Genomic DNA, 27432 nt, shown 5'->3' on the forward strand with positions numbered 1-27432 from the left:
CGCTCCCCAGTGCCTAACGAATCTAAACCCCTCCTCCCTACACCACCGTCTCATCCACACATTCAGATCCCTGATCTCCACCTGCCTAGCTGGCCCTGTGCGTGGAACAGCTAGCACTTCAGAGAATGCGATCTTTGAGATCCTAGCTTTCACTTGCCCACGTCATTGGTGCCGACATGCACCACAACTGCTACCTCCTCCCCAGCACTATCTACCAGCCTGTCTAGACAAGAAGTGATGTCCATAAGCTTTGCACCAGGCAGGTAAGTCGCCATGCAGTCCTCACATCCGTCACAAACCCCCCCTCTCTATGTTTCTAATAATCGAATCCCCCAATACAAGAAGCCCCTGACCCCCCTCTCTCCAAGGACTATCCTGAGTGCATTCGGATATGGGCCAATCCCCTGGCCCCCCTAGGGGATTGTTTCCCTTCTCCAGCCCCGAGACTTCCCACCGCCTGAGGAAGCCTGATCGTCCCCAGAAGTCTCCCCAGGGTCCTTCTCTGCCTGCCTCTGCTTCTCCAGGTCGGCCACCAAGGCTTCAACGGAGGTGATGCGTTCCCTGAGTCCCTGGAGCTCCTTGCACCGAGGACACACCCATGAGTTATGCCCCAGAGGCATATAGTCATACATGTTGCATACACAAATTCTGAGGGGACTGACTTCTGAGCAGACCCGCTTAGGCTCGGTGCAGTGGGAGCCACCCGTGCAGGAGGCGCAAGGCGTGTGCTGCAGCCCCCGCCAAGGGTCGCTCCCTCCTCCCGCGGGCGGCGCTGCCATCTGCCGGCTGCCTGCTTTCTCCTCCTGTCGTGGCCGCTCAGAGGCTGCAACCCGCGCGCGCCTTCCCGGGAGCAAGCCCCACTGAGTAGACCCGCTCGGACCGGACGAGAACCGCCGCCGCCCGCCCGCCTCCAAGCCCACCCGCAGCGCTGAAGCCGGGGGCGCCCCTCCCCAACGGCCGTGCCGTTGCCTCAGCCACCTGGGCGGCGGCTTCCAACCGCCTTATCAGCCTTAGCAACCGCCGCCTTCCAACCGCCTTAGCAACCGCGAGGCCGGTAAGCGCCCTTCCGCTTTTACGACCCGTCGTAACTCCCATCGCACCGGCTCGCTTCTTGGCGGCAGAGCGAGGCGTTAGGGAGAGCCGTAAAGCGAACCCGGCAACTAGACTCCCCGCCCGAGGGGGGAGGCGGGGTCAGAGCGGTAGCCCCGCCCCTCCTGCTGAGGAGAGAATTGGGTGGGGGGAAGAACCGGGTCCCTGTGGGGCTGCGCTCCTCTCGCCTGTGGTGGGCGGCTTATGGGGTCTCCTACCCGCCTGGTGGCTCTACACCGCCCACCTTTGTTCCCCTCCTCTGAAGGGGTCGTCCACGTCGGAGGGAGCTGGCAGCACACAGGTGGGGCAGCAGGAGGGTGGTCCCTTTGTGTGGGGGGCGTGAGGACCCCACAGGCCTGCCCGCCCGTCACCTGCTGGTGTTCCAAGGAGGAGGGGGCTGCAGCTGCACCAGCAGGGCGTGTGCCATTCATCCCCACCACCAGCGCCACCTGACTGCATGCCTGTCTCTTTTTGCTCCCCTCTCCAGGCTGGCACCAGGAATCATGGCACAAGTGGGGCACAGAGTGGATTACCTGGCGGGGTTCTGCTGCCCGGTGGGGGGGCTGGCAGCTGGGAAGCCCAGAGTGCTGTGCCACGGGAACCAGATCTACCTCTCCAATGGCACCGAGTATGTCTACATCTACGACCAAGAAGGGCGGCTGATGAAGGTAAGTGGTGCGTGGCTGGCCCCTGGATACCACTGGCCCACCCAAAGCCCAAAATTTTGGCACATCCTGGGCGGTTGGTAACGTGGGGCACAGACGGACGTCCTGGTATTTGGGTCAGATGCGGTGAGCTAGTTCTGGGGGCTCAGAGATCATGTCCAGGGATGCAGGATATCTGAGACCCTGATTAGTCTGACACAAACTGGGGGTACTAACAGCACAGAGAGGAGATCACACATCCGTTAACATGGAATGACTTTCAGCCTCTGCTTCCATGCTTGTGATCGATAACCTGGTTTGAAATCGGCCACCAAGGTTGAGAAAAATCCATCATATAAACCTCGTTGTGAATACAACATCATGCTGCAAGGGTGTTGTGGGGGGTAACTAATCTATGTTACATAAATGGATCCTCTGCATGTGCCTTTTACTCCTCTTGGTCGCTCACTTTCCCAGTAGTTTCAGGCTGTTCCTCACCAATGTGAAAGTTGTAACAACTACTAAATTCTCTTGTACATGGCCAGGAGACCAAGATGTGTGTGTGTTGCATTTCTGCTCTAACCCACTCTGTTGTGACAAAATACAGTGTATTTTGTGACAAAATAGAAAATACACTAAATACAATGTTTGTTCTTAAAAATTAGAAAAAACTGCACGAAGGTATTAATGACTGTATTTTATAGAACATAGATCGTGTTATTTCAAACGTGCTAAGGGGTAAAAGAGGTGGGATGCCTGGTATATGGAGAAGCAATAGTCACTTGGGAGAATTAGTAAAGATAATAGCTGCAAGTCAAAGCCCTGTGCTTGCTGAAATTTTTGCATTGCATAAAGGGAAATAGCACTGAGATATGTAGTGTATACCCCAACTCATGAAAGAGAACATGGAATCCTCTCTTGGTGCAGGGCTCTGTACATCCATTGGACTACTGCTGCAGTTTTCAAACTCTCCGGGAGTTTGAAACCCACAGTAAGACTTTCCGGGGGTGGGGGGGAGGCAGCAGGGGCTGGGGGAGGGCAGCGATCACCCCACTCTCCCTTTCCCTGACCTGGGACGCCTTGCAGGCGCTCGCGCAGGGCTCCCCGCATACAGGGACGGCTGTTGCAGGAACTGGAGGGTGCACCCCAGTCCCTGTAGCCCAGTCAGAAGGGATTGCTCTGCTTCCTGTTTTGCGGAGTGGGGCACAATCGCTCCACTTTCACTTTTCCTGACCTGGGGAGCCCTGCCTAAGGTTGCGCAGGGCTCCCTGCACCCCAGGGAGTCTGCAGGAGGCTTGGGCAAGTGCACCCAAGCCCCTGCCTTCCCCCTGTCTCCTGGCTGCCCCCGCCCCTTAAGGGGGCAGAGGCCAGGACCCTCAGGCTAGGGCATCGCAACGCCCCAGTTTGAATACCACTGGTCTACTGGATTGTGGCCAGCATCATTTCTTGGATCAACTGTGAGCTTTCACAGGAGGCAGAGATCCCACATCAGACTTGTATGGGTGTTCATGGTTGTAGCTTGGGACTATAATACACACACTTATGTGATGAGCTTGCAGGAATAATTTTGCTCTTTGTTCTGTAGAAGAGTTTGTGGAAGCCTTAGCCCAGTGTTAAAACCCATGAGTGCTTGGATATTATTCTTAGCATATAGGGCTGCCTGATGCTGAGATCTAAACTAAATCCTTAATTAGGTGTCCTAGTAAATTTGTAATGCACTCTCACTGTTGTAGCTTTTTGCAGCCAGTTGGTTGCCTGTACTTTGTAATCAATTTACTTCCAGCATCCAATCCTGACATTTTTCTGTCAGGATTTGACATCTCTCTTCTGTCAGCTGTTACAAATTGATGCTTCAGTATAGTCTTGTTGAATTGTAAAACAAAGGGTTTTGGTCATCATCTCTGTTGTTTAAGCACTTGAACTCTCTTCCTGATTGAAGCTAAACGTTGGCTTTTTTCATATGGATTCCATCATTTTTCAGTGCTGTTTGCTGGGCTTGCGACAAACCTTATCATTATGTTACAAACATCCCTTTAATTTATTCCCCTGATTGTTTCTAAGAAACCTATTATGGCAATATACAGCTCAGCCTCCTACACTTTTCTCTCATGCAGAGAAGTAGGTCACAAATGGGTTAATGCTTTTTTGTTTTCTTCTTGCTTAGAAAATATGCTTGAAATCTAGTGTTTGTGGGTGTCTTTGTGCCGAAGGGGTGTTCTGTTACCCACCTTCTGAATTGCTGTGGCAGCTTTTCCTGCAGACAGCCATGTGGACTACTGCCTGTTCCCTTACTGCTGAAACGAAGCCCCATCTTGTGTAAAATATGTCACTTGTTCATCAGCACAGTATAGCAGCAATGGCAACTGCTAGTGGCTTAAAATGAAGAATTGCATGTTGCCTCCTAGATAATGTCGTCTCTGCTTATTGCAAAGTGTGCTTTTCAGAGGGAGTAGCTCTATGTTCGCTTAGTTGTTCTTATAGCACAAGTTGTAGGTCCTTAGCTAGAGAGGGGGAAAACAAAATTCAGTTGATTTATGAAAATGGAACTCATTTTAAATCAAAGTGACATCATGGCTGCTGACTGCACATCACTGGGTGTTCTTGCTGATACCCAGAGAGTGCTGTGTCTAACCAGACACGGTGTGGGCAGGAGAGAAAGCAGGAGGCAACAAATGCTCATTTGGAATGTGCCTCTTGTAAACTTTCACAGCTGGCTATGTCATTTCAGAGGGAGAAATTTCCAGAATATTGCACATCTTAGTTTTACTTAGGACTGAGGCTGCAGAGACTGCTTCCAATGTCTTCATTCTCATTTGGAGCTACCTGAGAAACTACTGAAGACCTTCACATTTAGGAAGAGGAATCATCATAGCTCCTAGCAGAGCACATGCTTTACATGCCAGATGTCCCAGGTTCAATTTCTGGTTTTTCAGATACATATGGAAAAGACTAGTGTACACTGACTGGGAGGAGTCAGTGTACATTGACACTACTGAGCTGGATAGATCAATGGTCAGATTCAGTATAAAGCAGTTCATAATTTCCTCTTTCTTCATGTTTCTGTTTCCCTAGGCTGTCTACAGATTTCCTGATCAAGTTTGGCATGTGGAGCTCCTGCCTTTGCACCAGCAGCTGTATATCCTCTGTGCTGGAGTTGGAATTTACTGTGTATCCTTGGACTACCAAAGCAGGTAAGAGACAGAGCAAGTATTTCATACTCTGCTGCTGCTAATCCCAGGTTCCAACTAGGCTATGTGCCTGTTGGGAACGTGTTCTAGTGCCTGCTACCTAGTTGGATGCCTGGTGGTCTTGGCGGTGAGTCCCTGGATCTGAAGCTGCTGCTTTTGAATGCCAGGTCGGTGAATAACAAGACCTGTATCATCCGGGATTTAATCCTGGATGAGAAAGCCGACCTGTTATGCATTACGGAGACCTGGTTGGACATGGAGGGAGGCGTTAGTCTCTCTGAACTTTGTCCACCAGGCTTCCAGTTGATGCAGCAGCCAAGACTGCAGGGACGGGGAGGGGGAGTTGCAGTGGTCTATTGTGAGTCCATCTCCCTTACCAGGTGCCCTGTCCAGCAGTCTGCTGGGTTCGAGTGCCTGCATGTTGTGTTGAGAGGACTGGACAGGATTGGGATTCTGTTGGTGTACCGCCCGCCCTGCTGCCCAACAGTCTCCCTGCCTGAGCTGACTGGGGTGATCTCGGGGGTGGCATTGAAGGCCCCCCGCCTGTTAGTGCTGGGGGACTTCAATGTTCATGCCGAGGCCCCTGCGGCAGGTGCAGCTCAGGATTTCATGGCCGCCATGACAACCATGGGCCTGTCCCAGAAGATCTGGGCCCCGACACATACTGCAGGACATGTGTTGGACCTGGTGTTCACAGCTGGACACGGAGGCAGTGATCTGGATGTGGATTAAGATCACTCCGTTGTCATGGACAGATCACTTCCTGGTAAGGTTTAGGCTTGTTGCAACTTCCTTCCTCCGCAGAGGCGGGGGGCCGTTTTCTATGGTCCGCCCCCAGAGGCTAATGGTTCCTGTAGGTTTCCTGAGGGCTCTGGGGGATTTTCCCACTGCCAAGACTGGCACCTCATCTGAGGCCCTGGTTGACCTCTGGAATGGGAAAATGACCAGGGCAGTGGATGAGATTGCTCCGGAGCGACCTCTGCCACGTCGCAGACTCGGAGCGGCTCCTTGGTTTACTGAGGAGCTGCGAATGATGAAGCGGCAGGGCAGACGTCTAGAGCGACGGTGGCAGAAAACTCGCGATGAATCCGATCGAACACGGAGTAGAGCTCATTATAGAGCCTACTCCGTGGCGGTGGTAGCAGCGAAGAGATCGTTCTTCTTGCTACCATTGCGTCTGCTGACAACCATCCAGCAGAGCTGTTCCGTGTGGTGCGGGGCCTCCTTCATCAGGCCCCTCTAGTGGACCAGGAGGAATACACGGTCAGCCGCTGTGACGGGTTTGCGCAACACTTTGCAGATAAAATTGATCATATTCGTCACAACTTGGATGCCACATTGACAATGTCTGACGATGTCCCCTTGGTAACTGCTTGTCCAGTGTTGTGGGATTCTTTTCAGCTTGTACAGCCTGAGGATGTGGACAGACTCCTTTGGAGTGTGAGGCCGTCTGCCTGCCTGTTTGACCCTTGCTCAGCTTGGCTAATAAGAGCTGCCCGGGGTGGACTGGCTGAGTGGACGGGAAGGGTGGTTAATTCTTCCTTGATGGAGGGGACGTTGCCACTCGCTTTGAAACGGGCAGTTTCAAACGGGTTCGCCCCCTCCTGAAGAAGCCCTCCCTGGATTCCACGGTGTTGGATAACTACCGGCCAGTCTCCAACACCCCGTTTCTGGGCAAGGTAATTGAGCGGGTGGTGGCGGCCCAACTCCAGAGGGTCTTGAATGAAACGGATTATCTGGATCCTTTTCAATCTGGTTTCAGGCCGGGCTTTGGGACGGAAACTGCCTTGGTGGATGACGTACGCCGGGGACTGGACAGGGGGAGTGTGTCCCTGTTGGTCCTACTGGACCTCTCGGCGGCATTCGATACCATCGACCATGGTATCCTTCTGGGCCGATTGGCCGAGTTGGGAGTTGGAGGCACTGTTTTGCGGTGGTTCCGATCTTACTTGGAGGGTCGGTCCCAGATGGTGGTGCTGGGGGATGCCTGTTCGACACCCTGGCCTTTGAGGTGCGGGGTGCCACAGGGTTCAATTCTGTCCCCCATGCTATTTAATATCTACATGAAACCGCTGGGAGAGGTCATCCGGGGGTTTGGAGTGGGGTGTCATCAATATACTGATGACACCCAGCTCTATCTCTCCTTTCCTCCAGACTCCAGGGTGGCAGTTGAGGGCCTGGAGTGCTGTCTGGAAGCAGTGAGGATCTGGATGGGGGCTAATAAGTTGAAATTAAATCTGGATAAGACAGAGGCTCTCCTAGTTCGGAAATCCTCGATGCAGGTACTGGACTATCGGCTTGCTCTGAATGGGGTTGCACTCCCTCTGAAGGAGCAGGTCCGCAGCTTGGGGGTCCAAGCTGCAGCTTGGATTCGCAGCTGCTCCTGGATTCCCAGGTGGCGGCTGTGGCTAGGGGGGCCTTCGCTCAGCTGCGGCTGGTGCGCCAACTGCGGCCGTACTTGGATCGGGCAGACCTGGCCACGGTGATCCATGCCACGGTAACATCGAGGTTAGATTATTGTAACGCGCTTTATGTGGGGCTGCCCCTGAAGACGGTTCGGAAACTGCAATTAGTGCAGAATGCGGCGGCCCGTGTGGTCACTGGAGCTAGGCGGTTTGACTCTGTCAGCCCGCTTCTCCGGGGGCTGCATTGGCTGCCCATTCGTTTCCGGGCCCAATTCAAGGTGCTGGTTTTGACCTTTAAAGCCCTATACTGCTGTGGGCCAGGGTATCTCAGAGATCGCCTACTTCCGTACAATCCGGCTCATCCTCTTAGGTCATCAGAGAAGGCCTTTTTACAAGTGCCGCCGCCTAAGGAGGTACGTGGGGCGGCGGCAAGAAATAGGGCCTTCTCAGTAGTGGCACCAACATTATGGAACTCCCTTCCCCTTGACTTGAGAATGGCTCCTTCTCTTGAGACTTTTTGGCGAGGCCTGAAGATATTTTTGTTTAAAGAAGCCTTCTGAGTGCATGGCCTTTTTAAACATCTCTTCTGTATCTTTTTAGTATTTTTACAGGCCTGATTCCTCTGATTTGCTACGTTTTGCTCTTTTTATCTGACTTTTTATCTGACTATGGTTTTTATGGGTATATGTTAATGTGTTTTTAATATGTTTTTATTTGTGGTTAAATTATGTTTTTAATCTGTTTTTAATATGTTGTGAGCCGCCCTGGGTCCCTTTGGGGAGAAGGGCGGCATATAAATAAAGTTTATTATTATTATTATTATTATTATTATTATTATTATTGGATTGGTAGTTTGGGTTGGAAAGCTCCAGTATGAGAGGTGCCTTTGTTTGAATCTGCCCTCCCAGCTGCTACTAATACAAAAACAAAAGCCTACAGGAGATACTAATCATGGGTCTCCTCCACCATGTCTGGGTTGGTGCTTTGCTTGTCTGCTATTCCTATTCAACTTCCAAGCCCCTTCAGAAGAGGCAACAAAAGTGTTAAATTGTTAAATTGTTGAAACCTTTCTCCCAAGTAGTAGCTTTCTTTATCCAGTCCACTGCTTCTGAGTTCAGTTCTGTGAAGCGGATGCTAAATATTCTGATTTTTTCAGATTCATTTCTGACTCCACTGAGAGCTTTTCCTTGTTTGCTTTGAAGGTTAGCGAAGCAGACAGATGGTGGGGAAAGCGACTACTTCTCCAGCGTCCTCCCAATGGGCTCTAATGCCTGCACCTTCCCTGATGCCACACTTTGCACCTTCACGCTGCTCAACGATGTCCTCGTCACTCTTTCCCAAGTACAGGGGAAGTGGTGCATGAATCTCCATGAGCTCCCAGGCCCTGAAGACCAGGAGAATTTTCCACGCCAACCAATCAGCCATGTGGACATCACTACCTCCACAGGAAGCGATGGAGATGTATCTCTAGCACACTTTCTCCCTGTTCTCTGTTGTGCTTCTTCTCCAGGGACAAGTGACCTCAAGGAGGGTCTTCGCCACTCAGGGGGATTCATGCTGGAGGAGCCTCTCTTCAGTCTCCTCTTTGGTGTAGATGCTGCCATGCTGGATTCTCCCATGATCCTATGTGGTTTCCCAGATGGGCAACTATGTTCTGTGCCCCTGAAGGCCTTAAGTTCCCCTGGCAACTGCAACCTTGAAGATTCACCTGTCAAGATCCTTCACCATTTGGAGGAGCCAGTTGTCTTCATTGGGGCCTTGAGAACAGAACGGAGATCTCCAGACACAGAGGAGTTGCCAGCATATGGAGACTTGGGTTGTGACTGTGTGGTGGCTTTGGGCCACTATGGCAAAATGGTGGCCATCAAGGCAGCTCAGGGAGAAGAGATCAAGGTCCCAGAGCTCCGAGAGTATTACTTACAAGGGCCTGTTCTGTGTGCAGCCTGCAGTGGAGGGAGCCGCATGTATTACAGCACTCACTCAGACATCTATGCTGTGGACTTGGACAATGGCACTCCTGAGGCTGAGAAGGTGGAGGACTCGGCAGGAACCCTTCCATCTGCTTTGTCTCCTGCCAGCTTGAGTATCTGCAGTGTTGTGGCTCTCTCCCTCTCTTCTCGGGAGTCGGAAGGTATGAGAATGTGTCTATGAACTTAGTGTTGTTGCACACAACCCACAAAATGCCACTTGTAAGTTATGAAAGGATAAAAAAAAAAACCAACCAGTTGTGAGAGAAACTTGCTGTGACTATACCTTAGCTATATATGAGTCACAAGTGTTGGGTCTAATCTTGCTCCAGAACCACTTGGACAGAGTCTGCTTCTTTAAAAATCACAGTTATGCTGTAGGCAGAGGGTCAGGAACCGGACACCCCTGCTAGACCTGGGTCTTAAAGATATGCCCATTGATCCCTTAGTTGCCAGTTCAGAAGTAGAAAAAGAGCAGAGAGGGAGGAGTGTCTATGGCATTGGATGTTAGCAAGCTATATGAAGTGAGGAGGTGGATACCCTAACTTGCCACCCTCCCCACTTCATTTTGTGAGTGGCCCTTTAGTTAGTTGCTGGTCAGGGCTGTCAGTTTTTTTCCCCAACTTCTACGCATGCCATGGGGTGATCCATGCCTTAGCATGTTTTGGGTGAAGTTGCAGGTAGCATGGTACTGAGTAATCACTGGTTTTGGCCAGGAGATGAATCACTGATGATTGGGTTACTTATGGCAGTTGTAAATGAGGTCAGAGTGATCTTTTCATGTTCCCCTGGGTCCTAGCTCCACTTTTTCTTGTCAAGATCCACATTTGCTTGACCTCTAGTTAGAGCAAGTCATTCCTGTCTGACTGTGCAAGTTGGAAGCTAAATGGAGTGAAACGTCTGGTTTGGAGTGAAGTGAAGGAGAGCACCTAGATGCTGCTGCACTCTGTAGGCTCCTTGCCTTTCTGACGTTCCTCGTATCCAAATCTGCTTGTCCTCTTCTTGATGAAGAGCTGGGTACTTCTGGTAGAATTTGTGTCCAGGATGCACTTGCTCTAGGGCAGGGCAAGTTAAACCAAGGGCCTGATCCAGTACATGTGCTTACCCCTCTGCTGTGTGACCAAGACAAACTGTTTCGAGGGGGAGCCGCTACTCTTCCATTCCGATCTCCCCCAAACTGCATGCCAGCCAGCTACTTCCGTGTTGCATCGCCACAGCCACGTGTGCATCTGGTGTTCCAGGCAGATGTGGCTGGGTAGTGTGCAGTTTGGGGGAGATTGGGATGGAAGATTAACAACTCCCCCCGTGGAGTGCTTTAGCTCACTCACACTGGGGAAGCCGTTTTTGGTGCAAAATGGTTGGCACTTTGAGCCCCAGTGTTCTAGGGGGACCATGAATCCATCTTGATTCAGCATCCTACACAGAAGTCTGGGGCCAGCTCAGATCATTCCCAGATATGAGGCGAGTGGAGAAGGGGAAGAGAGAGAATAGAAGGTATTCTAGGAGTTCTGTCTCTTTTTGGCAGAAATAGCTCTGTAGCGCTCAGCTCTGGGTGTAGCAATTCAGAGCTGCCTCTTTTCTCATGTAGAACAGCTATGTCATGCTTGTTCACCATGCAAGAGGCATTAATATCCTGTGAGCAGGAAGCAGCCTTCCTCCCCTATAAGGATCAGTGAAAACTCAGTGCCTCCCATTTATCTCTACCTTTGGAGTAAGGGAGGAGTGGGTTGCTCAGGCTGCCTTGATGGGCTAAGGAATGTGGTCCTTTGCACCCAGGCTTTCCAGCAGCAGGACACAATTGTTATCTCATTTTATTGAACAGGTGGAAGAGTCTTGCTTAGGGTTACTCCTTCTGCTGTTCCAGGCTCCAAAAGAACCAAACTCAGAATAACAGTTTACTCTGGCTTCAGTGTTTGTGACCCTGCCAGACTGAAAATAGCTAAGCTCTGACTGTTGCCAGTATGCACAAGAAAAGGGGAATGTCTGAGTTGAAGGAGAACATACTAGGGGTAGCAAGGCAGGAACTGAACGCAATGGGAAAGAGACCTAGAACTATAAAGGTTGCCTGCTTCCAACAGCATGGCAAGTTTTACTAGTTCTGTTTCTCTGTTTCTGTGTCATGAGCTGGCTTCCCCTTTCCAAACTTCTTTGTGGGTTCATGAGAACTAGGAACTTAGCTTTTAGACTTGCACATCAAAGAAAACCGTTTTCTATATTCAGTCTCTGGCTATGTCCCATGTAGTGTCCACACATGTCATCTTGCTGATAGCCAGTGTCCTAATATTAGTATTTTATTGCCTAAGTTCCTAAGGCCCAAATCCTAACCACCTTTCCAGCTCTAACATAGCTGTGCCAATGGGGCATGTGCTGCATCTTGCAGTTGGGGGGCAATCATGGAGGCCTCTTCAAGGTAAGAGAATGTTTGTTCCTTTACCCTGGAGCTTCATTAACTTTACCCCAGTGCTGGAAAGTTGGTTAGGATTGTGCCCTAAGAGTTCTAGGTGCTGTTCAGTAATTAGAAATAATATAGGCCCTGTCCTCAGGCTTGCAATTTAGAGGTTAAGATTGTGTATCATGTTGGGGGTGGGGTGGGGTGGGTGGAGAGAACTGATTGGGGAAAGCCAGGGTAAATCATTGTCAAAAAGAGCAATGGAAAGACCCATTTCTCCCTCCAACCCATGCAGAGTAGCTGGCCATTGAAGGAGTCCAAGAAAGGAGAGGCCAGGTGATAATTGAACCTGGTAGACTGAGCAAAAGACACTGGTCTCTCCCACCCCCACCCCCTGGGTCACAGGGTCTTGGAGACCAGAATGAGATCGATCTTAAGGGAATGAAGCTGGCAAATACAACTGGGAACACAGGAACTGCATGCAAGCGAAATGAAGCTGACCAACAGAAATGCCCACCTAGGTAGGATTTCACAGGGAGCAAATGCATCTTTGCATGTCTTCTCCTATGTGACAGAGCTCTTCTGGGGAAATGGGTTCTTTGTGCCCTCCCAGCCCACCTACTTGGGCTATGCATCACTTCACTTCAGTCTCTCTTCCCACTGAGATGAGGAAGACGTACTGGGAAGCCACTTTTCCATGCATGTTCTCCTCTCAACAAATAGCTGGGAGCTTGCTTTACTGCAAGGTGTCTCATGCAGCAGCAGGGAATATGCTTTTCTTTACTTCCATCTGTACATGATCCTCAGGGCTTCTCTGGGCTCCCCCACCCCCTGAGCACAGGCTCCTGGTTCTATCCATTTCCATTCAGTTCTGTACGGTCTCAGATATATTACAAGGGTGCAGATTCTAAAATAGCTTCTGAGAGAAATATTCCCGCTGATGCACCCATGGGTTGTAAACCTTCAGCATCGGCAAATTTGCATGGTTCCTCTGCATGCAAATAACAGGAGGACTCTGGTCTCTGTAGCCATCTGGTGCAGACCTAACCCCTGTGCTTGTCAAACTGCTCACTTCTTTCCTGCTGAGTTTTTACTCCCTTTGATTGTGTGGGTCTCTTCTCTGTGACTTTGGAGAGTTGCTTTGTGACCATCCTCTGAGTCCTAGCACTAGAAGGGTAGATGGAACTCAAAAGTCAGTTAGTGTAGTGCACTGAACAGAAGCTGGATCTTTGATACTTAAAAGTTCCCAATAGATTAGCTCATATCATCCAGGTCAGGGGTGTCCAAAGTTTTTGGCAGGAGGACCACATCGTCTCTCTGACACTGCGTCGAGGGCGGGGGGGGGATTAATTTACATTTAAAATTTGAATAAATTTACATAAGTTTACATAAATGAATATATTAAAGATGAACTTATATGAATGAATGAAGGTCTTGCAATAGCTCAAGGCCTATAAAAGGCCTTGCACAAAGCAAGGCTGGCCTTTCCTTTGCTGCCGCTACTGCATCACAGACATGAAACAACAAGCAGTGGAGGGAATCCTCATCCCACAGCTCATGTGAGAGGTCAAACAGTCACCCTCATGCTGACAGCAGTTGCGTGGGGCCAGTGTGGGCTCCAGCAAATCTCCAGAGGGCCAGAGGCTCATTGGGGCTCCCTGAGGGCCACACTGAGAGGCCTTGAGGGCCGCAAGTGGCCCCAAGGCCGGGGTTTGGGCACGCCTGATCCAGGTTATTGAATGCTACCAAAGTAGAGCACAGGAGCCAGCCAAATGTTCTGTACCAGAAAGGTGAGATGCATTAGCCAACTGATTCAAGGAAGAGAAGATAAAAAGTCTCTTTTGGTCACTTGCTAGGCTGTGAGGAGAAATTCCTCTGAAATCAGACTGAAGGATGTCTACAGGTGCAATCCTAACCCCTTATGTCAGTGCTTTCCAGCACTGGCATAGTGGTGCCAATGGGACATGTGCTGTATCCTGCAGTTGGGTGTCACTCACGGAGGCCTCCTCAAAGTTAGGGAATGATTGTTTCCTTACTTCAGAGTTGCATTACCCTTATGTCAGTGCTGGAAAGTACTGACAGAAGGGGTTAGGATTGCAGCCTCCCACTCTGAAAGCAATATGCACCTTTTGGAAGAGCTTTGCCGGAATGAAATGTTCATTGCCCATCTAGTTCACATCCACGCCACCTGAGATTTCTTCAGTTGGTAGTCAGGCCTGGCTCAATTCAGCTGAATAAGTTCTGAATACACACTAATGGCCCCTTGATGAGGAAAAGGTTCCCCTGTTCCTGAATTTTTAAGAGAGAAGTCCTGAGATTTACCAATTGGGACATTTTCCATCCTTTCCCAGGGTGCCTCTGCCTACTGTGTGGTGTGACTGTTAGTACCTCACTAGAAAAAAAAAATGGAGGAGAACTTGGAGATACCCTCATATGATCTCACTCCATGATCTGGCTTGAGTGGAAACATAAGAGTGTATGAATGCAGCAGAAGTAAAATGCTCATTCCTGAAGAAACCCCCACGGAAATACCTTATTCTGTCTGTTCGCATGAATTCATCTTATGCCTTTGAGAGGGAGGGGAAGAAATCTAGACAGTTCCTGGCCTCTTATATGTTTGTGTGTCGCTTTCCTCAGGTGAGTCTGAGCTTCTGGCGTTGTCTGCTAAAGGCCGACTCATGACCTGTGGCTTGTGCAGTCCAGATGATACACAGCCTGTCAAGATGAACCCTGACAAAGCTGGGCAGAGGATCAAGGAACTGCTCTCTGGCATAGGTCATGTCTCTGAAAGGTAAGACCTGTCCTCCCTCCCTGTATAGCTGACACACACATGTCAGATACACATTCAGTGTTTCTATGTTGTCTTGTAATGTGCACCTTTGCCTAAAGTTAATAGGATTATCCTGACCCTGCCACTGGCATGGCCAGTGGCCTTAGGAAGTCTGATGGTCAGAAGTTTGCCCATTCCTGAGGAAATGATGAAACGATGCCAGTTAGTTCCTCTTAAGCATCTTTGCTCCTTTGACCACTATGAGCAAATACCTTAGATCTGTGGATTAGTTAACAGGTTTTGTGTGTGTGTGGCTATTTACCTTGTTTGCTAAGAGTTGGCAGCAAAAACCACTTGGGAGCTGCTTTTGAGGAAGCATGCAGGCAGTGGCTGACCTGATTAGGGTGTGTTGAGTTAGACCAGCTTCGTCATTCTAGCAAAGCGTGGAGTTCAGGAGTCTGTGGTGTAAGCAGCGAGATTCCTTAGTATCTCGGTCCAAAGAAGGATAGATATGGGAAGTGTGATATGTGGGTGTTGTTTCTAACCATATCAGCGTAGGAAGCTGCCTTATCCTGGGTCAGACCCTTGATACATCTAGCTTAGTATTGTCTGAACTGACTGGTAGTGGCTCATACCAAGGTCCTTCCCAGCCCTACCTTGGGATGCCAGAGACTGAACCTGGAACCTTCAGTCTGCTAAGCCTGTAGCTACCACCTGCCCCCACTAGTGTGTTATCTCCAGTACTCTAATGTAGGAATTCCAGTGCATCAGTAACTTTGGTGGATGAGTTCTTCAGGTAACCTCTTCTCATGTGTTCATGTCTAGCTTTTGGCCACCTTACCTGTCATTTATCAGATAATAGTCCTTATATTCTTCCCCAATTCCTGCAGGGTGTCATGTCTCAAAAAGGCTGTGGATCAGAAGAACCGAGCTTTGACGTGCCTGAACCAGGTGATGAATGTGAGTGCAGCTTTGCTGTCCAGCCAGAATGGTCAAAAGCCCATCACTTGCACCATTGCTGCCCATTGGAGCCGCATGCTGGTTCAGAACACCTTGACCATCTCCTGCGTACTGGAGAACTTGGGCGAGTGCAGCCTGGAGCGAGGCTGGACCTTCTGCATTCAGCTCTTTGCCAGCTCCTGTGACTTTGAGGAAAGCTCCTCTGACTCTGCCACCACCTATACTTTCCCTATAGATCAGCTCCTTCCTGGGAACAAGACGGAGGTGACACTCCCCCTGGGCCCTGCTGATGGCTCCAAACTGGAGCTCCCGTTCACAGTCTCCTGTTCTCTCTACTACAGCCTGCAGGAGATCCTGGCTACTGTCTCGGAGTCCACTGAGCTGCTCGATGACCTATTCTCTGACGATTCCCCTGGCCTTTCCCCAGATAGAGAAGGCATCTGCCTGCCCTTGAGGGAGGTCACCATTGACATCCTGCAGTGCCTTCATTTGGACAGTGGCAACGAGAAATCTGAAGCTGTTGCACCTGCAGCCGTCTCCCCTCTCCCTGCGGATCCAATCGATACCTTCCTGAAGTTGTCCCAGATGCAGTCTGACCTTGAGAATATAGAAGGGTGTGATGAGCTCGCTCCAAGAGCACTGGGTGCTCTGGGAGACGGTTACTTGGCTCCATCAGTGGCGTCCATCAAGGTGTCATCTGATCTGCTGAGAACTGCCCTGAAGGACTTTTGTGCAGGTGTGTGATTTGTATGAGAGCTGGTAACCTTGCATTTCCTCCTCTGTCTGGCCCTCAGCACTGTAAGCCTATCATCTCCACATTGCATCTGCACTGACTGTTCTCAGATGCTGTTTGGACACACTGGGAGCAGCAGTTTTCTTTGTTTTGCAAAAGAGATTGGGGGGATGCAGTTTGTGGGGGGGGGGGAATTGCTTGGTAATGGGCTGTTTGATCATATCCCTGGAGACCCTCAGTCCGAGCAGAATGGCCAGCTGGCATTTATTTTATACCCCCACTTTTTCCAAGAAGCTCAGAGCAGCTTACATGTGGTTCCCCAGGGAGAGCCCCCTCTCAGTCAGCTTGGTGAACCAGACCTGCATGGCTGTATTAGAATACGTCACGTGGCCTGCAGAAATTTCCTCTTTGCCCTGTAATCTCTTTTGTTGCAGATGAAAATGTAGGCTGCCCAAGTGGGTGTCTGCAGCAACTCTTATCTCCAGGGCACATCCCAAAAGCGAGCTGTTCCAGCCATGATTTTACCAAATCCACTATAACTTCCTTGCTGGATCCTGTAGAGCAAGGGTCTCCAAACCCCGACCCTGGGGCCAGATGTGGCCTGCAGTGAGCCTCTATCTGGCCTGCGGCCAGCCTCTGATCTCCTGAGAGCCTCTGGCCCAGTTGACCAAACACAACCAGAGTTTTGCTTGTGGGGTGGGGAAATGGGAGTCCATTTAAGTGTGTGCTTTATTTCTTGGGTTGTGTTAGTGCTTGGAGAAATCCTTGACGTTTGAACTCAGTCATTTATTCACTCACCTAAGTTCCATCTCTAATGTATTTACTTAAATTTTATATTTAATTTTATTTCCGACCCTCAACACTGTGCCAGATATTTAGTTTAGAGACCCTTGCTGTAGAGCAGTGGTTCTCAAACTTTTAGCACCAGGACCCACTTTTTAAAAAGAGAATCTGTCAGGACCCACCAGAATTGATGTCATGACAAGAAGTGACATCATCAGGTTGGAAAATTTTTAACAATCCTATGCTGCAATCCTATCCACACTTACCTAGGAATAAGCCCTTTTGATTATCATTGTTAAAAGCATACACATAGTAGCCTGTTAAAAGTACAGATGTGTAACATTTCTCCAAATGCATAGCATGGTAGCATCAAGTCTAATATATTAAAAATAAAACATTGAAATGAACGGGGACCCACCTGAAATTGGCTTGTGACCCACCTAGTGGGTCCCAGTCCACAGTTTGAGAAACACTGCTAGAGGAAGTGACAGGTTTGTATTCCCACTTCCATTCCCAAGGTTGTTGCTGCAAGGCCCTACTTCATACTGAGTGAGCCCTTTTGATATTCATTTCCAGGCTGCTAATTGGTGACATGTGGCCATGTGAAAATTTTGTTGCTCTGGTTTTCAGGAAGTCAGGGCATGGAGTGCTCATGCCAGGCTATCCCTTGGGACATGTACTCCCAGGGAAAGGATCCCTTTGTTTCCTTTGCTGAGCCTGGAATAGTCTTGGAATTGACTGTTTTCCTCTATTTGTCAAACTAGCCAAGCTGTCCTTAGCATTTTTTTCCTGCTTGAAGAGGTGAGGTTGTTCCAGAGAATTCTGCAGTGTCATATGGAACATTTATTTTCTTTGAATATGCTTTTAACAAAATCCCTGCAGAATCTTTTCGGGAACTATGAAATGTCAGACCCATGGAACCTAGTGGTCAATGCCATCTGGGTCTTCCTGCCTTTGCTGCTCTAATGCCTGGAAAATTATTCCTGCATTCTGTGGCAAGAATATGGCAGTGGGGGTGGTGAAGGGGAGGATCTGAAGCCAAGCAAGTAACAGTCTCCCTTGTGAAGCAAAAAGGGGTTTGAAGGAAAACGAGTGCTGGCTCCTTAGCTCAGGCTGCCCAGGGACTGGGTGGGCATCATAGGTTGTGGTCTCCATATCTAACAAGATATTTTCAAGAAAGGCCAGAGTCTGTTATTTGCTAAAACAAGCCAAACACTCTTTCCAAGGAGTCTTAAATTATGTGTTTAAACGTGCAGAGTATACATGTCTCTAATTTGTCCTCATTGGAACATTTCGAGCTTGAGGTTGCTAGGGTGTTCTTTTGTAAGATTCAGAACATTCTGCCAGAAATTATGAAAGACACATTGGGTGGAATGGAAAGATTGCGGATGGAGGGCTCCCATATTCCGTCTGCTGGGACTGCCAATTCAGGTCCCACCAGCTAGATGGACTACACAACCCCATGTGCAACACAGCCCTCCACTTTTTTATTGCTCCTGACCTGCCCAACCCTACAGTTTGCACTGAAACCCACCTTACTTTGCACCTTCAGCCTGAAAGATCTTCATAAAGCATCTTACTATGCATCCAGAATGATTAACTTGCTCTTAGTGTATTTGGAAGGAACAGTAAGGGGCATCTTTGGGCAGCCAGAAGCCACAGCTCTCCCGCATAATGGCCCCTGTTCTTCTGTTCTTATCACTCAGAAGCACCGCTGTGCTGTGCTGTTCTACGATGGTTGCTGATGGAGAATGCCGAGGCAGATGTTCTCCAGAGCCAGGATGCGACAGCAGTGCGGAGCCTGGCCCCAGACGGAGGCAAAGTGCAGCTGAACATTCGAGAGGCAAGGAATGGGTTAACTGTGCAAGGGAGTGGGATGTGGGCTGGGTTTGCAAAGAATGAATGGGAGATGCTTCCAGAGGGCAGACCTGAACCCAGCAAGAACCTTAGATTGTTTCACTTCAGCGTAGAAGCATCCACACAGCATCTTGTCCTGTCCTGTTCTTGGAGACCATCTGGGGCTAAGACTCTGGAGGGGTTTCAGGCTCTTTGTGCTTGGGTTGGCCTTGGTACCAACAGCAGTGCTGCTGCTTGTGATTAAGTGAGAGACTGGACAGTCCTCCCTTTTTGTGAGGCATCTGAATGTTCCAAAAGGGATGGAGGGGCTTGGGCTGATTTAAATCATCCAAGAAGAATAGAGTCTCCTCTGGGGATTTGGTCATTTTGCAGTGGCGGTAAAGCCATTTCCCAGTGCTTGTGTGCACATTTGGGGGTAGCCCATAGCTCCATACAAGCACCTGTGCTCATACAGAGCTCTGCATGGAAAGGGCACACTTCATTTTCTTGGAAATCTGCCAATAGCCAGGCAGAGCATTCACAGATTCACAGATGAGAATAGAGAAAACTTGGCATGATCAGAGTTCCACTTGCAAAGAACTCCCTTTAGGGAGTGGGCTCTGTGAATAGGCACTAGAGCAATTTGGTTGCAATGACTGCTTTAAAGTGATTGTCCCTGAGTCCTGTGGTGTTGGCTTTTAGAGGGAATCTTCCAACTGGAGTGGTGCGTGAGTACAGCTCCACTGGATGAAGAGAGTGAGACCACCACAGCCAATGGTGTGAGCAGGTGAACAAACCTCATTCAGGTTTGTTGGGGAGTGGGCAGCATGTCCTCCTATCCCAGCCCAAAGTGAAGGCTGCTGGCCTAGCCTCTCAATTGGCCACCTCTGAAGTGTCTGTTCAAACTGCAGAGAAATATAGGGGGATAATCCTGGTAATGTAGGATGGATAGGAGCTGAGAGTCTTTCAATGTGTTAATGAAAGGGTTACTTTGTTAAGTGGCATCTCTTTGAAGACCCAAGCATTTCTGGATTGGAGCTCTTTCTCTAGAACTGTGGTTCCCAAACTTTTTAGCAGCAGGACCCACTTTTTAAAATACTCTGTTGAGACTCATCTAGATTTACCAGACTTTTTAAAAAGGAAATCTAGAAATTTCCTATTTCTAGAAATATTTTATTTATAAGTAATAATAACCAGAAAAAGACCCTCAAACATTTATCTCCCTAAATTTACGCAGGCTTGCAAACTGCAGGCGTTGGGCTCTTTGCAGGGTAATTATCGGCTACAGTGCCGATTTTTGAATAGCCTCAAGGCTTGAAGCAATTAGTTATCTGATCTTTCCATCACCCTTTGGTGACCCACCAAAAATCAGATTGCAACCCACCAGTGGGTCCTGACCCGCAGTTTGGGAACCACTGCTCTAGAGGGCATCAGTAGTTGCCATGATGGGAAAAGAGATATTGAATAGAGGGGAGTTCTACTACAGTCTAGAAAGAGTTTTGCTCCTTGTTCAGTCTGATTAGTGTATTTGGGATGGGAAGAAGTCCCACCTCCCCTTTGCTTAGTGACTTTCTGAGAGGTTTTGTTTTTTGCCATAACATAGGACTTGTCCTGCTTGAGTTTTCTGCATCTGACAAAGCTGTGCCATGTTGCTCATGCATGGGGCATCTTGTTCTCTGCTTCTGGCACTAGACTCTGGATTGTGTGGACAAAACTTGTAGGGGTGTTAAAATGTGGGTTTGGTGCCTAGAGTTTGTAAGCTAGACAAGCTTCAGACCATCCTAGCCCTTTTGTGTGAATCCAGGAAGGTAGCACCCAGTTGCCTTTGCACTCCAAGTAAAGTGACTACATCATGCACACATTTAAAATGTTTATACCCCTTGACTAAAGGTAGGATATTTTTCTCAAGGCGGCTTTCAAACTAAAATGCAATCAATAATAAAACAGCTATTAAAATCAGGAAAAAATTTAAATAAATAGATTTTATACTGCTGTGTTTTTATGTCTATTTTTTAAAAAGTTTGGGGGTTTTTTAATGTTGGAAACCACCTTGCAAGCCCTCATCAGAAGAAAGGTAGGATAAAAATTCACTAAATAAAATCTAAAATTAGAGAAGCAGGATGAATAAATTCAGGCATAAAATGCCTGACAGAATGAAAAGGGTTTCAAAGGGTCTCAAAGCCTAAGTAAAAGCAGTAAGAGAGAGGACTGGGTGAATTTTCCTGGGAATTCTAAAATTGCAGTGCCGCCACCAAAAAGGCTCTGTCCCTAGTAGAGGACAATCAGATCTGAGTTCACTTCAGGCCAGCAAGTAGAGGCTGTGAAACAGAGATCTGAATGCATTATGTCTGCACTAGTTTGAAGCATTGCTATGTTGTTTTCCTCCCAGGCTGCTGGTAGAGTGACCTTGCTTGAGCACACAGGCAAAAGCACTGTGATGGGGCACTTTTTCTCTAGGATGGTAGTTCAGAATTCAGACTTTTTTGCCCAGAAAGAGGCACTGTGGCTGAATGATCAGGACGCAAGATTAGGAGTCTCAAGGACACAAGTTTTTTTTTTCTTACACCCCTATCTCAGTTCAGCTTCAAATGTTATATGGGAAGTTACATTCCATGCTGTGAGGAACCTAAGCAAATATTTTCCAGCCTGTCATTTCCCTGCCTTCCAATGAGCTTTATGCTAGTAGAATCCTATCTAGTCTATTGGAGCCCTAAGACAGGGTGTAGTGGCAGTTTAGATCAGGCAGAAAGACAAAGAACTGTTGGCCTACTATAAATGAGACATGTAAGAGGTAGTTTGGCCCTTGGCAATCCCTCCTTTCTTCTTTGATAGCATATTCTTTGGAGTAGTGATTTTTTTTTAATACCGATGTGTTTTGTATTTTGTGAAGCCCAACTCTTAATGCTTCTGGGATGGATGACAAATGATTAATTCTCACAATCTGCAGAACCATTAAATAGAATGTTAGACTCTGCAAATCAAATCTCATATCGGCCATGAATTTCTGGGTGGCCTTGGGCAACTTGTTCACTCCAGCCTTACTTCGCCTGTCTGCCAAATGGGAATAAGTACATTTAAATTAAAGATAATTGAGATAGTTTTTTTTAAAGAGCATGCTCTTTAAGCTGCATCATTTAGCATAATTCGTGACAATGTTGTCCTCCTTGCCTTGCAGGTAGCTGTCAGTGACCTGGACCCTGCAGGCCCCATCCAGGCTGTGGAGATCATGATTCAGGGCTCACCCCTGACAAACATGTGCCAGCTCCATCACGCTGTGGTTAGGCGTATTCAGGTATATCGGATTTCAGGCAGATGGAAAGGATATGCACTGTGAACGATCATCCTGTTGAAACCTGTGGGTTGAATGGAAAGTCTTGAACTTGTGTATGGGGGGAGTGCAGTCCACCAGGCCCATCCCAAATTGATCTGATGCTTGAAGCAAGTTTCCCCACTGCACATGTGTGCACCCCCATCATCAGCTCTGCTACTGCTGCCACTTGTAAACTGGCTAGGCTGGAAGGATCCTGGAAGTGGAACCTCTTTGCAAGAAGCAGCAGGGAAGGAAAAGAAGCAGTGGAGGCGGCGGCAGCAGCAGCAGCTTAGAGGTTGCTGCTTCCTCCTTCAGCTCTGCTGTCATAATGCTCAGCAGCACTGCTGGAGGTGGAGGTAGGTCATGCTCCCATGCATCTCTCACTTGTTATCCAATGCTACTACATGAGGAAAGTCTGGGATGGTGTCTGGGTGGAGTGGCTGGGCAGGCAGTGGGCCGGGGGAGGGGCTGGGTGGACAAGGGGCGCATTTTGCTCTCTCCCCCTGCTTGCGACTCAGAGCAATCAATGCAGCTAGCCTCATGAATAGGCCACCTCTGTAGTCCACAAGAAGTAAGATTGTATCACATCTCTTGTCTCGTCCATGCTTAAGGATTACTGTATATACTTGTGTATAAGTTAAAAAATTAGGCCATAAAATTGACTCCGAAACAATGGGTTGACTTATACACGAGTCAATACAGTCGAAAGGGTGTCTGTGGGCAGCTGCTTGGTGAGGTGGGGGTAGGTCTGGGCTGAGAAGTAGGACATGGGGGGGCGTTTAAAAAACAGAGCCATTTTACTTACCAGAAATTGTTCTGAGGCAGCAACAGAAATCAAACAAAAAAAGAGCCATTTTACAGTCTCCAAACTGGAAGAGGTGAAGGCACTTATGGGACTGTAGTCTTTCTGAGGACTTCTGCTATGTGAGTACTGCACTGTATTCCTCGAAAAGGTGTCAGCTCCTATAAGCACCTTTATCTCCCTTCCTGTTCGAAGAACATAAAATGGCTCCAGTTTTTTTTTTCTTTTTGGCTTTCTGTTGCTGCCTCAGAACAATTACTGGTAAGTTGTTTTTAAATAATTTCATACACCCTAAGTATTACCCTCAACTTCCGTGGATAATAGCAAATTCTATAATTTTTGGCTTAAAACTTATCCTCGGCTTATCAATGAGATAGACTTGTACACAAGTATGTGTGGTAAATGGAAGTGGATAAATGGAGAGAACCGTAGTCATTTGGATGCTCTTCTGGCAGCTTGCGAGCATCCCATCCTTTCATCCACCAAAAGAATGAGGGTGGATGTCGGCTTTTCTGATGCCAAAAAGCAAGCCTGATCTTGGAAGCTTTGGTTCCCTAAGGCATGAGTTGCAGAGGGCACAGAAGGCAGCTCCCCAAAGCAAAGGGCAACAGGGGGAGGAGGCTTCCATATCTCTGTGTGCAGAAGCACATGTGTGCTTACTGCCACAGTTTGGGTCCACCCTCTCAAGTCTTGATGGAAGTTAACCCTAATGTTCTCCCCCTCCTGAAGAAAACGTGAATGAATATTTGGAGTTCTCAATCCAAACCAAGGGCTTTTCCTGTTAGCTGAAAGAATGATAGTAAGAAAATGGCAATGTTCACTGTTAAGTGTGAGAAGCAGGGAAACCCAAGAATGCATTCCAATTATGTGTCTGCCTTGGAAAGTATTTGTTTCACCTTGGATTCTATGTGCAGGTGCTTTGAGTGAGAAATTGAACTCCTCGTCTTCACTTAGCTAATCCTGCCTTTGCTTTAATTTGTCCTTTGGGGATGGGGGGTATGTGTAGGCTCTGGTCTTGGAGCAGGCAGCCCAAGTTGACTCTTCCCCAGATGTCCGTGTACAGTATCTTCACCAGATCCAAGCCAACTATGAGGTAAGCGACATTCCTGCCCTGGAGCGACTTGGGGTCAGTGTGCTGCAGTCCAGATATGTGCAACATCCATGTGCCTTGATTGCCACAGGCAGGCCACTGCAGAGGGAAGGCTCTGCTTGGGCTGAGCCTTGGAATTGTATTTGCCCAAGAGAGTTGCTTGGCCTGCTCTTCTTCTGTATGCTTAGTTGTATCAGACCTTGCTACACGTCCTAAATAACAGGAATCTGGGCTGACAGATAATAGATTTATGGCTTGTTCTATAATTGCCAGGCTAAAGCTGGTAATTGATCTGACTCAATCTGGGAGTGACTTGTGTTCCTTCTATTTAGGCTTTCCTTAATTTGATTAGTAACCTTTTCTCTCTCCCAGTCTCTGCACTTCAAGCCCCAAGCAGATATTTATAATGTGTTCCATATGATTTCAAGAACTAGAATTGCAAACCTTTGAGGGCTGTAAAATGTTCACATGGGGCTGAATGTTTTCTCCTCCCTTTGTGTTCCCCTTTTCCTTCTCCTCTACCTTCATCCAAGATTTGCATCAGAGAAAGTCCCTTTTAGTTTGATTTTATACAAAGTTTTTTTATTACCTTTCTGTTCATATGGGCCACCAACAGAGTTAACAACTTAAAATATAATACAATAAATAAGTGAATACTAAAAACTTAAAATAAATCTCAGTCTAAATAACAACACAAAAAATAAGACCAGGATAATAAGAGTGTCCACAGTACACAGAACCCCTGATAACTGGGCAAAGAGACACCTTTTCAAGTGGTGTCCTCTTATATTTAGCAGAGGGAGAGCAATTGTCCCTCATCGCCCCAACATGGCATCTTTTCCAGTGGCTGTTGCTGGTGTCTCTTCTGTGCTCTTTTTTTTAAGATTGTGAGCCCTTTGGGCTAGGGAACTATTTATTGCTTTATTTCTATGCTTTTAGTACTACTCTTATGGAAAAGTGGTATATAAGTATTCCTAACAATAAATCCTAAATAAGGCAGTGAATAGCACAACTCAAGTATGTGTAGTATCTTCCATGCCCGGGATCAATTCTGCAAATGTATCTGGATTGGCATAATTTGTCCTGATTGGGGGTTTCCCCTATTTTGGGCAGTGTTTGGTAAATATTAGGTAGTGGCAAGCGAGGGCATAAGGGATGTGTGATCCAAGAGTGGCAGTAGGGGCAGGGAAGGAGGAACAAAGAGCACGGTGCTGTGTTGACGGTGATCCTGCACTACTCAGTCCATCGCTGTCTGATCCAACCAAACTTCTAACACAAGTGTGTCTTTCCTTCTGTAGATGCTGCTGAAGGAAGCACAGTCCCTGCGTGACAGTCTGTGCCTGGGGAATGACTCAGATGCAATTGTGGAGAAGCTCCTGCACATTTATCAGCAGCTGCGCAACCCTAGCCTTGTAGTCCTGTGAGCACTGAGCTGTGGAAATTGATCTTGGCACACTTTGGATGGCGCCACAAGCATCTCTGCCCAGTGCCAGTGAGATGAAGGGGCAACTGGCTGTGTGCCTTGTGAACTGATTTGAAGACTGAAGCAGAGATGTGGCAGAGAGGGGGGATTCTAGCTGGGCAAACCCTGGGTCTGATTGGCTGTTGTACTCTGGTGGCTAAATGCTCAAAAGCTCAGCCTTTTTATTTATTTCCCCCCCCCCTTTCCTTTTAAATGTGTCACTCCTGGTTTTTAATTTCTGCCCATTCCTGGCAGCTCTGATTAGTGCGTCTTGGCAGTCTTGCGCACAGGCAGAGTATCCAAGCGGACTTCCTGTGCGCCACGCGTGTGCATATGTATGTGTAACGCAGATGGCCGACAAGGTGATGTAGTGGGTATGGGTGTTGTGGATCATGCTTGACATTGCTAGTTCAGCTTCTTTCGCTTTCAGTGACAGTTGCTTTCCTGTGGCAGGCAAGAGTCTGGTGAGTTACTGTCTGCTTTTGGGGAGGGGAGGGAAGGAGCAGGTTTTGCTGGTGATTGATCCATTTTTTGCTCGCTCCGAAAAAGGGCTATGCCTCTAGCTGTGTCATATATTTCGGGAACACTGTGGAAAAGCAAGATGTCACATGCATAAATAACTCCAGGGTGCTCTTCGTATGGTGCCCTCTTTTTCTAATGGGGTGTTTTGCTCCTTTTTCCAGTATTTGTCCTTTCTATAAACAACTTGCTTGTCTCTTTCCATGGTGGAGACTCATGCAGGATCTGTGTTTTGTGCCTGTGTGTGTGAAATTCTTTTTCTTCTCGCAAGGCCACGTGTCTAACGAGCAAATTCTGGTATTTTGTAAAGCTGTCATCTGCCATGAAAGCCTGCCTTGGCCATGCAGTCTGATTGCATCTCCTCTTCCTCTCCATCTGCTGGCAGGTACTTGGCAGCTTGGGGGCTTCGGCAGCAGCCTCCCCGCTGAGCTAATGCAGTGTCTGCTTTAAAAGCTGCCTCTTCCCGATGAATAATTGAAAAGCCATTCGGTGCGCTCACTGGCCGGCACTAAAGGCCATTAGGAACCGCTCCAGCACTCGGGGGTGAAAAATGCGTGCACTCTCTCGCTTGCCCGCCCGTTGGGGAATAATTGATGTCGTCTTTGCCCTCTGACCTCCAGCAGAATCTTCACTTTGAGCCTCAGAGAGCAGATGGGGCTGCCCCCTTGCCCCCACCCTCCAAGCTATGAGCTTGGTCTGGAAATGGGAACAGGGGCAGAAAGGAAAAAAATCACCATGAAATAAAAGATTGTGATGCTTCTCCTTTTGCCTACAGAAGACCTTTATTTTGAATCCAGTGCCAGGAATCCTGTGAATGGTTAAATATTCCTGTGAAAGGGCTGGAATATCCCACCACATCCATCTGCAATAATGTGCTCTCAGGCTTCCCTTATGCTATCCCTTGGATTCCCTATGTAGGAGGTGCTTTAACCATTCCAGCATTTGTAACTAGCAGGCTTTCCATTAGATATGGGAATCGACCCTCAAAGAGGGGAGGACTGGATGAGCCCTCAGTGCTTATCAGCACCAAACTCATTTCTGCCTTTGCAGCTCCCCTTTCTCTTAAGAAATACAAGCATGGAGGGAAGCTGTCCATGCAGAAGAGTCATACAGAGGTGCCCTCCCTCCACTGCTTATGAATTAACATTGCTGGCCTGCACCCCGCAGGCACAGTCTACAATGCTGAGGGCAGGGTCAAGTGGCCAGGGCCCAGGCAGCCTGGGTGTCCCACACTTGGGGAAAGCAGGGTGCAAAGCGGGAGGATGGCTGTGGCGTCCCCCTGTATACATTTGGAAAGGTTAAGGTTGAGAAGGCTGCCAGTTGTGATTACCCACTCGTGCACCGGCGGCCTGCCTCCCCTCCTGCTCAGCGAGTCTTGAATGGAGGAACTGACATATCTGGGTCTTTAGTTCTCCTCAGTTACCCTGCAGGGCTAACCTAATTGGATTCCAGCCAACTGCCAGTCAGAGCTGAGTTGCATACAGA

At 48.4% G+C, this 27432-nt stretch overlaps 1 protein-coding gene across 1 annotated transcript; it reads left to right on the plus strand.

Moving 5' to 3' along the window:
* The first annotated feature begins 1223 nt into the window (after positions 1-1223).
* FAAP100 (FA core complex associated protein 100) lies at positions 1224-26679 on the plus strand. The gene is made up of 10 exons (XM_066615713.1): positions 1224-1390; positions 1577-1757; positions 4806-4924; positions 8529-9457; positions 14320-14473; positions 15343-16148; positions 18635-18771; positions 21940-22056; positions 23883-23969; positions 25265-26679. Exons 2-10 carry the CDS (start codon positions 1593-1595, stop codon positions 25388-25390), a joined length of 2640 nt encoding a protein of 879 aa, XP_066471810.1. The 5' UTR covers positions 1224-1390; positions 1577-1592; the 3' UTR covers positions 25391-26679.
* Positions 26680-27432: the final 753 nt, after the last annotated feature.

This window comes from Tiliqua scincoides, chromosome 2 (genome assembly GCF_035046505.1).
Source record: "Tiliqua scincoides isolate rTilSci1 chromosome 2, rTilSci1.hap2, whole genome shotgun sequence".
NCBI lineage: Eukaryota > Metazoa > Chordata > Lepidosauria > Squamata > Scincidae > Tiliqua > Tiliqua scincoides.